Source organism: Hirundo rustica, unplaced genomic scaffold (assembly GCF_015227805.2).
Source record: "Hirundo rustica isolate bHirRus1 unplaced genomic scaffold, bHirRus1.pri.v3 scaffold_314_arrow_ctg1, whole genome shotgun sequence".
In the NCBI taxonomy this organism is placed as follows: domain Eukaryota; kingdom Metazoa; phylum Chordata; class Aves; order Passeriformes; family Hirundinidae; genus Hirundo; species Hirundo rustica.
Genome location: NW_026690361.1, coordinates 29,406 through 39,340, shown reverse-complemented (window position 1 = coordinate 39,340; position 9,935 = coordinate 29,406). Strand labels below are relative to the sequence as shown.

At 55.5% G+C, this 9,935-nt stretch overlaps 1 protein-coding gene across 1 annotated transcript; it reads left to right on the top strand.

Moving 5' to 3' along the window:
• Positions 1-261: 261 nt before the first annotated feature.
• LOC120747935 (stAR-related lipid transfer protein 13-like) lies at positions 262-9,020 on the top strand (the record flags this gene model as incomplete). The annotated part of the gene is given in 16 exon segments (XM_040053996.1): positions 262-470; positions 3,401-3,464; positions 3,752-4,649; positions 4,652-5,063; positions 5,705-5,861; positions 6,143-6,165; positions 6,217-6,376; positions 6,641-6,803; positions 6,806-6,835; positions 6,955-7,165; positions 7,339-7,453; positions 7,751-7,966; positions 8,184-8,401; positions 8,561-8,612; positions 8,614-8,738; positions 8,847-9,020. Coding segments are annotated over 16 exon segments (3,227 nt in total), but the record flags the coding sequence as incomplete, so codon positions are not given.
• Positions 9,021-9,935: the final 915 nt, after the last annotated feature.

The window sequence follows — 9,935 nt, the reverse complement described above, 5'->3', positions numbered from 1 at the left end:
TCTCCAGCCTCTGTCCACTGAACTTCCCACATCCTCCAAGTGTTTCCCTCTGTTTCCCTTCCCATTGTGATCACACTCCATGGCTTCATGAACAGATGGATTGAGACTCTTGGGGCTGAGGGTCCAGGTCCCACATGTGCAATCCCAGCAGAGCTGTCTTTGAATGCACAGGGATGAGCAGGGAACTGAATGGAGACCCTTGGGTACCTTATCACCCTCACCTAACATACCTGGGAAGAGCCGTGCCCAGGGATCCTGGCCATGCACCACCTCCAGGTCATCTCCAGCCACTTAGGTTTCTCCTCCACTTCCCATGCCCACTGCTGCCCTTTGTCCCTGATGAAGCAGCTGGCTCAGGATGTGCCACTGATGTCACTTCCCTCCCCAGAGTCATCATTCCCTCTTGACATCACTGCTGTGAAGAAGGACCACAGCTTCCTGGACCAGGATTCCCTCAAATCCCTGTGCAGGTAACACTCCCTTGTCCCTCCGCACATGGAATCAGCACAGGCATGTGCTACAAACGAGGGCAGCGGCCCAGGCTGATGGGGTGGTAGGCTTAGTAGGGTGCCTGCCTTGCACCTTGGCTGGGCTCAGAGCCCGCTCTGGCACTGTCACTCCCTCTGCAGTGAGAACTCAGTTGTTCAGATCAGGGAACGTTGCCGGTGTTGTGTGGTTCCAAGGAAACAACAGGTTTTTATGCTCCATGTGATGCTGGTCATTCCAGTACCAGGCAATGCAGCCCAGCCGTGTGTTTCCACCTGGGCATGGTGCTGCTGCAGCTGCAGGTTTGGGAGCTGCCCAGGAGTGGTGTGCAGGGAGCAGCATGTGGGGGACTTAGGCAGAGCAAGCCAGAGCTGGCACCCAAAGCGGGGCACTGACCAGATGGTCTGTCTGGAATGGACCATGTGTCACTCAGTGCTGCGGGTGACTCAGCCCTGCCTTGGCTCTCGGGACACATCATCACACCCGTGTGACTTATTAAAGAAAATATGGGTATTGATCTTGTTGGGAAGGATGAAGCCAGAAAGCCCTATAAATATGATTGCTTAGATTCTGAGAATGTGAAACCTGTAACTGAGATAGAATTGAAAGTAAGTTTTGATGTTTGAGATGTCCTAGCTGCTGGATGCCTAGGAAAACAACCCCCAATGTATGATTTATCCCACACTTGTAACACCCCCCTGAAGTATCAAGTATCTGTAACCCCATTGGCACAACCCTGTTACAGCCCACCTCGAGACCCCTTATCAGGGGGCTGTGAGAGTGGGCCTCCCTTCTGTTTCTTCTGTTCTCTCTGTTCCTTCTGTTTCTTCTCTCCTCTTGTCTCTTTGTTTACCTCTTGCATCTTGCTCTTGGAATTTCCTTATCTCTCATTACCCCCACCTTCCAAGGCCATGCTACAGCTGCGCCTGGCAGCTCTGAGCAAGGCCTCCCATCTTATACAATAAACCCCTTCTTCTAAAACCTAACTTCAGAGATCTCTCATCTACATTCATCCACACCGTCCTGGAGTCCTCAGCAGCAGCAAGAGGCATTTTTCTACAGATCTAGTACTGATACCCAATTGAGACGGACAAAAACTCTCTAACAGTTTAAAGTTAGAAAGTGTATGTTTATTACGGCGCTGGACAGTGTGCGGGATAGCTCCCAAATTCACACCGCAATTTACAGGTGATTACAGAGTCCTTTTATTTACAAAAGTATTGAATACCCTAAACACAAATGCATATTCATAACCCTGGTACATCCCATTCCCTGCTTCGTATGGTAATTAGCTCAAAAGCTATTAAGCATGCATAGTTTGTTCTTTGAAATGGGTCGGTGGTCCTTTTCTTGGGGAGGGGTCCCCAAAATGAGGAAGTAAAGAAGTCTTCCTCGTTCTGACCTTTCTACCTTTTCAATGCAAATGAGATAAATGAACCCTTGGTAGGACTCCTATTTCCTGTCTTCATGACTGTTCAATGGGTTTCTGGGCAGAGGAGGCCTACAATTGTCTTATGTTCCTAAAAGCTATTTATCAGTTTCTGTATTCTTCATTATAAACACAGCTAACCAAACAAAGTTGACAAGTAATCAGTTATTCTAATATGGAAGAGTGATCCCAAACCCAATTTCTCTTAGTTAATTGCTAACTTTTAATTTCAGCAAAGCCTACCTATCTACTTTAGTTAATTTCAGCAAAGCTTATCTCTAACTAAAATCTTAACCCCTCTAAAAATCCTTAATTCTCTAAAGTTTATGTCTCATGTGTCCCTGTGCTGGCTCCACACTGTCCTTCCCACCCAGATCAGAGGAAGTGGGAACAGGGTCTATTTCCTATTTGTTTCCCAGCAGAAAGGCTGCTGTGCTGGGCAGAAGGGGATCCCTGAGCCATTTCCTGGGTGCAGTGAGGCAGGACATGATGGGAAGTCTCTGCCTGTCCCTCCCTCTCTGAGCTTTCAGGTCCTTTAGTCATTCCCTGTCTGGGGCACAGGAGCTTCTGAGGTGATTTTGTTTTAATAGCCTGGAGCACACCACTCCTGCCTGCTTGTAGAACCGGTGGCCCCAGCAGCTGGCATGAGCATGTGTAGATATGCTTCGCTGCAGACTCCGGGATGGTGTGGATGAATGTAGACAAGAGATCTCTGAAGTTGGGTTTTAGAAGATGAGGTTTATTGTAAAGGATGTGAGGCCTTGCTTTGAGCTGCCAGGCGCAACTCATGGCAAGGCCTAGGGAGTGGGGGAAGGGAGAGGTATGGAGTGGGGGAAGGGAGATGTAGGGAGAGGAAATTCCAAGAGGAAAATCCTCGGGGAAGGGTGCCAGGCAAAGAGGGAGAGGGGAAAGAGGGGAAAGAGGGGAAAGAGCAAAGAGACCAACCCACTCTCACAGCCCCCTGATAAGGGGGCTTCAAGGTGGGCTGGAACAAGACTTGGGCCAATGGGGTTACAGATACCTGATACTTCAGGGGAGGGTTACAGATGTGGGATGAATCATTGGGGGGTGACACAGAACATTCCATTTGACCTTTGGACCTATCTGTAGGCAACCTTCAGCTGGTCATATAACTGTTTTCCCAGACATCCAGTAGCTAGGACATCTCAAACATCAAAACTTGCTTTCAATTCTATCTCACTTATAGATTTCACATTCTCAGAATCTAAGCAGTCATATTTATAGGGCTTTCTGGCTTCATCCCCCCCAACAGGCATGGCCTGTCTTGGGCTACCATCTGCTGGCATTGTCCCCTTGTTAATTGGGTGTCCCTCTGACTGTGGAGCCACAGCAGCTGGTGACAGGTGACAGGCACAGCCAAGGCTCTAAGTCAGGAAAATCAAAATAAGCCAAAGCCATCCCTGTGACTGCAGCAGGGATGAGACAGGGGCTGGGACCAGGATAAAGCCACTCTGTTTCTTGCAGGAGGCTGATGACCCTGAACATTTGCTTCTCCGTGAAGCTGGATGTTCACTTTCAGCATAAACAGGTAAATCCTGGATGCTAGAGGCAGGTGAGGAGCTGAGGGGTGCAGGGGATCATGTGCTCGATGGTGGGAGCAGTGTCCTGATGAGCTCGGGGACTGCCCTGGGCACAGAGTGGCTCCTGGAGGCCTTCACTGCCAAAGGGGTCCTGAGCTGGTTTAAGAGGGTGAACACGCTGCTCTCCTCCCCACCTGGGGCCATGCTGGTGGCTGTGCCCCTCTGAGGTGGGGGGATGTGCTGACCCTCCTCGGCTCCAACCGATTGATCATCCCCTGTTCTCAACCGCCCACAGAATGAAGACTCTGAGGAGAAAGACCTGTGTGCCATCAGCAACCAGTGGGCCTTCCAGAGGGACAGCAAAAGGTGGTCATGGGTGGGGTCCGCCAATATCCTGTCCCAGGACTCAGAGGCCCTGAGCTGCACTATGTATCCGGTGTCCAGCTGCAAGAGCATCCTCATGGACCTCAGCACCAACCTCGAGGCCACGTCCCTGCACAGAACAGGCAGTGTGGGCAGCATAGGTGGCATGGGTGGCACACTGGGCACTGCGGTCATGCCATCTGAGCCCCCATCCCCCCTCTATGCCATCGCAAACGCCTCCAGCTGCAGCCAGAGCGAGGGTTCTGCACCAGAGCAGCCCCCGAGTCAGGGAGAGGACTCTAAGGAGAAGCTGAAGAAACGACAGTCTCGCAGCTTTCTGAAGTGGAACGAGTCCTTGCGGAGGAAGGACAAGGAGAAACCCAGCCCAGACAGTAGGGTGGCTCCACACAGCAGCACCACTCTCCCACCAGGAGGCACCAGGACCAACTCCTCTAAAAGGAGGATACCTGCCTCTTTCCACAGTAAAAAACACTTCTTAGTATCATACAGGACTAACCGCCTGCTTGGCCCCAGGGGCACCAAGGGGAGTTCTGACCCCGAATGCAGTGGAGTCTACCTGGAGGACTATGACACAGCCACTGCCACTGTCGATGCCTGGGCTGCTGCCGAGTGCCAGCGCCAGGCTCACCATGGTGATTGCCTGGTCTATATCCCCTGTGACTACAAGCCTGGCACCTTCCCCAAATCCCTCTCCATTGAGAGCTTGTGTCCCCTGGTCGGCAGCTCCCTGACCCACTGGAACGCAGGGAGCACAGCTGTGGGGCTGGGCTGGGGCAGCAACAGCAGCAGCATGGAGGGCTCGTCCTCCCCGGGGGCTTTGCCTGCTGGCGCCGGGGCTCCTGCAGCTCCCTGGGCAGCCACGTCAGCGTCTACGACAACGTGCCGAAGTTCGGCAGCAGCGAGGATTTCTGCAAGGACAGGGAGGTCATCCATGAGAACCTCGATGACATCCTGCAGCACGTGTGGGGACTGCAGCAGAAGGTGGAGCTCTGGTGTAAAGCCGTCTCCCCTGGCCTGGATCAGGAGGAAGAGGGCGAGGAAGAGGAGGAGGACTCAGGAGGGGAACCCTCCAACCTGCATTTCGAAGAACAGTCCATGTCGGATGTTGGCACCTCTGCCAGTGACTTTGACAGCACTGGGAACTCCCTCAATGAGGCTGAAGAGATGGAGACACGGGAGCACTGGGATTCGGGGGTGGGAGCATCACTCACAAGACCCTGCAGGTATCACAGAATCCCAACGTGGTTTGGGTGGGAAGGGACCACAGAGACCATCTCGTTCCACCCCTCCCTGCTATGGACAGGGACACTTTCCTCTAGACCATATTGCTCCAAGCCCCGTCCAGCCTGGCTGTGAACACTCCCAGGGACGGGGCTGCTGAAGCAGGAAGGGGTGCACAGCCCATGGGTCTGGGGAGCAGCGCCCGATCTTGTCCTCGGAGGGCTGGATGTTCGTCTCTTCCCGGGAGGCAGAAGCGGGCGGAGGGAGGGGAGTGCTGCTGGAGCTGCACGGTGCGAGCAGGGGAGCACACCGCGGGGCACTGATGCGCTCTGGTGGCCGCAGGACACCGCTGCCACCACTGCCAGCACTTCAGCAGTGCCACCACTGCCGGCCCTGTCTGCCTGCACAGACCCGTGATTAAAAGGTTTTTCATTAACTAATAACAAGTGTAAACGCAGGGGGCACATGTGTCCCCTGTGCCAGTATTCTCTTGGGCTCTCCCCAGGAGAGCTACGGCTGTTGCCGAGTTCTGTGGCTTTCCTCACCCAGTTCAGCTGATGCCAGAGGGTGATGTGGCAATAACCATGAAGGAGTGGAGAGCAGTGGGGGTTTCCTTAGCTGGGAATGTCCTGTGTGTCCCCAGAAAGCTGCGTTGGCACAGCTTCCAGAACTCACACCGGCCCAGCCTGAACTCGGCCTCACTGGAGAACAACCACCAGTCATCGGCCCAGCTCAATATGCTCCAAAAGTGCTTGCTGCCCTGGCTCACAGCCATCATGGAAAAGTACTCCATGGCAAGTGTGAGCCAGAGCTGAGCCCCAGGCTCCTGGCATCATCCTGGCTTCCAGGGGGGCTCCTGGCATACTCTGCCACTGTGGGGGCTGCAGGTGTTCATGGGACATTAAAAGTGCTGCAGCAACATAAGAGAGTGGGACAGTGGTTTTTTTTTTTATAGCCAAGTATCAAAATATTTTAGCTTAATAAAAGGTGCTGCCATTCCTGCTGGGAAGCTGCTTTGCTTGTATTCCAAATACTGCAGAAATGTGTGTGTGTGTGTGTGTGTGTGTGTGTGTGTTCCCAGGGTCCTGCTTTCTCTGTGAGGGGGTGCTGAGGGCACTGATCATTGCACGGATGTCTCTCTGTCCCACTCTGCAGGACTGTCCTCAAGTTCATGAAGCGGAGTAAAGTCCCTGACTACAGGGACAAGATGGTTTTTGGGGTGCCGCCCATGGTAAATGTGCAGCGGACAGGTCAGCCCCTGCCCCAGAGCATCCAGCAGGCCATGCGCTACTTGCGCAGCCAGTGCCTGGACCAGGTGAGGTTGCGGCTGCTGGGCAGCACCACTGGGATTTGGGGGGAAAAAAAAGCTTTAGGGGTTCTGTTGTTCACCTCTTGTGGTGTCTGCTGAAGTGGGAGGGTGGGATTGTCTATGGGAACCCAGCAGTATCCCCTTGGCCATCCCTCATTCAGTGTCTCCTCTGGGTTCAGGGATGATCCCTTTGGGGAGGGAGTGTCTTTACCTGTCCCACAGGTGCCCATCCAGGCCAGTGCCTGCTCACACCCTGCTCTGCCCTGTCAGGTTGGCATTTTCTGCAAGTCCGGGGTGAAGTCCCGGATCCAGGCACTCCGGCACATGAACGAGACCAGCCCCGACAACGTAAACTACTTGGGGCAGTCAGCGTACGATGTTGCCGACCTGCTGAAGCAATACTTCCGCGACCTGCCCGAGCCCATCTTCACCAACAGACTGACACCTTCCTGCAGATCTACCAGTGTAAGGGCTGGGCTGGGGGCAGCTCAGGGGCTTTGGGGAGGAGGGGGTCCCTCTGTTTGGATGGAGGGGGTGGATGGTGGCCATGGGGACGCCCTGCTGATGCTGCCCCGTGTCCGCAGTCGTGTCCAAGGAGCAGAGGCTGCAGGCAGTGCAGGCCGCAATCATCCTCATGCCAGACGAGAACCGGGAGGTGCTGCAGACCCTGCTCTACTTCCTGAGTGACATCGTCTCAGCTGAGGAGAACCAGATGACGGCTGGGAACCTGGCTGTGTGCCTGGCCCCCTCCATCTTCCACCTCAATGTGTCCAAGAAGGAAAACACATCGCCCAGGTAAGGGCTAGCTGAGCCCCAGTTCCCCAGTGCCCCTTCCCTGCCTGCTGTGGGAGAGGGCCAGCAGGGAATGGCGAGACATGGGGGGCTCTTGGCTCTGCTCTGTGACACAAATGAGAGCCATGGGGGTCTAGAGGTGCCCACTGGTGCCAGCATTACCTGATCCTCCACAGGGCCATACACAAGAGGGGCACCATGGGGAAGCTGGACCAGAAGGACCTCAATGAGAACATGGCTGCGACACAGGGGCTCTCCCACATGATCACCGACTGCAAGAAGCTCTTCCAGGTGAGGTGCAATGGTGTCCCAGCCCAGTGCTGCCAATAGGAGGTGTGACCTTGCTGGCAGGTGCTGGTCCTAGGGCAAGCTGAGGGCACCCTTCCCTCAGTGAGACAGCAGCCACCAGCCATTCACCCTGGAGCCAAGCCCAGCTATGTCCTGTGGCAGGAGGTGGTGCAAGCTGTATGTCCATCCTCCCCACTCCCTGGAGAATGAGTTACGGTTCTCTGTCTGTCCAGGACCACTCACAAAGTCCCCACAGGATCTCTCTGCCTCACTGAACGTCTGTGTGTTTTTGGTTTGCAGGTCTACCCTGACATCTTGCTGCAGCTGAGCAGCTCCTATATGGCTGCAGACACTTATCCCCATCCCCTGGCTGACTTGGTGTGCCAAGGGGAGAGCAAGGATTTACACTCCTACTTTGAGCAGAGTGTCCAGAACCTGCTCAAAGAGTCGTCAGAGAAATTCAAGGGGTGGCTGAGCACGCCAGGGCCCCTGAACACAGAGCTGTCCTGCAAAAAGGTAAATGTCACTGTGTGGAGGGGCTTGAGAACATGCAAGGAAATGTGTATTGGGGTGACCTCTCCAGTAGCCAGAGCAGGTCCTACCCCATCCCTCACTAGCCAGCAGATGGGAGTGTGCTGCTCTATGGCAGTGAGAGCCATCAGTGAAGCTGCTCAGGGGTTAGCACTGGGGGTCCTGTGGGACAGTCTGTGTGACCCTCACCTTGTCCCCTCAGGTTGGGGATGGGCACCCTCTGCGCCTGTGGAAGGTCTCCACGGATGTTGAGGCCCCTCCTGCCATGATGCGGCACCGAGTGCTGCGGGAGCGTCACCTGTGGGATGAGGACCTGCTGCAGAGCCGGGTGGTGGAGGCGCTGGACAAGGACATGGAGGTGTACCACTACGTGACGGACAGCATGGCTCCGCACCCGCACAGGGACTACATGGTGCTCCGGTGAGGGCGGCTGGGACCTGTGGCGGGTTTGGGCTCAGTTTAGTGCATCCCCTCTGCTCCAGCCCCATCTCCTCCTTCCTGGGCTGTGTGGGGTCCCTCACTGTCCAATCCCACTGTGGGCCCCGCGGTAGGCACACAGTGACTCCTGCTTTGTTGCAGGCGCTGGTGCAGGGACCTGCCACGGGGAGCCTGCCTGCTCAGCTCCCTCTCGGGTGGAGCATGACAAGGTGCCGGCGGAGGGAGGTGTCAAGGCCATTGTGCTGATGTCCCAGTACCTCATTGTGCCCAGAACCATGGGCTGCTCCCGAGTGACCCACATCTGCAGGGCTGACCTCAGGTAACGGGACCCTCAGGGGAGGGGATGGAGCAGCAGGATGTGCTGCTCCATGATATTGCCAGGGTCTCTCCTGCCCACTCACCCCCTTCTGTCTCTTCCCTTCTCCAGGGGCCAGTCTCCTGAGTGGTATAACAGGGTCTTTGGCCACCTCTGTGCCATGGAGCTGGTGAGGATCCGAGACTCTTTCCCAGCCCTGAGTCCCAATGGCCCCGGAAGATGCTCTGTCCTTTCAGACATGGACTTGCCAGTAGATCCAGACTGGGGCTCTCAGCAGGAAGCACGGTGTGGTGCAGTGCCCGTGGAGGGGGAGCCAGAGGCACATGTTTATAAATGTCCTTTCAACCCGGGCTGGGCAGTCCTGTCCCATGGCCCGGGTGCTGTGGGGCAGGGTGGCTGCAGAGGGGAAGCCATGGTGTCCGCAGGACAGGTGGGGGAGCAGAGGGAAAGAGTGGCCATGGGGTGACCTCTGAATGCAGCCTGTGGCAGGAGCTGGAGCCCCCCACATAAGCCAGGAGCAACAGCAGGGGTGAAGGAGTGTGGAGTGAGGTGGGAGGAGCAAGCGGGGAAAATGGGGCCATGTCCACAGGTTGCAGTGCAGGGTCAGGAAGTGGAGGGTGGGCAGCGAGGAGGGGGATTGTGTGTGTGTGGTGTCACCCAGTGGGGACAGCCAGGGAATCACTGTGTGGCAGTGGAAGAGGCTGCTGTTCTGGGAGGAGGGGGCTGCCTATAGATACATAGGTAGAGCTCAAGTGCCAGCCCCGGTCGAGGGGCAGATGGAACCTGTTGCAGCATTGGTGCTGAATTAATGGAAGAAGTAGCCCTGTACTTCCATGCCTTGCTCTTCCTTGGCTAAAAGCTCTCTCTCTTCACTGGGTGTCACTGGGAGGAAGGGTGGATGGACCATGTTCCAAGCCAAGGCCATCCTTCAACCAGCTGACTTGTTATTTGCATGGAGCAGGACATTGCTGGAGCCCCAGAGCAGCTGCACCTGAGTGGGATGGGGCAATGCCTGGAAAGAGGCATCGAGGTGGGGAGAGACTCCCTAGACTATCTCCCCCTTTGTGCTGCCCTCTGTGTTGAGGGCTGTACCTGGAGATGGAGGAGGGATGGCAGGAGGGGCAGTTGTTTGGGATTCACCCCTCTTTGAGCAGCTACACGTGGCCCATGCCCACCTACTCCCTGCAGAGACATCCATTC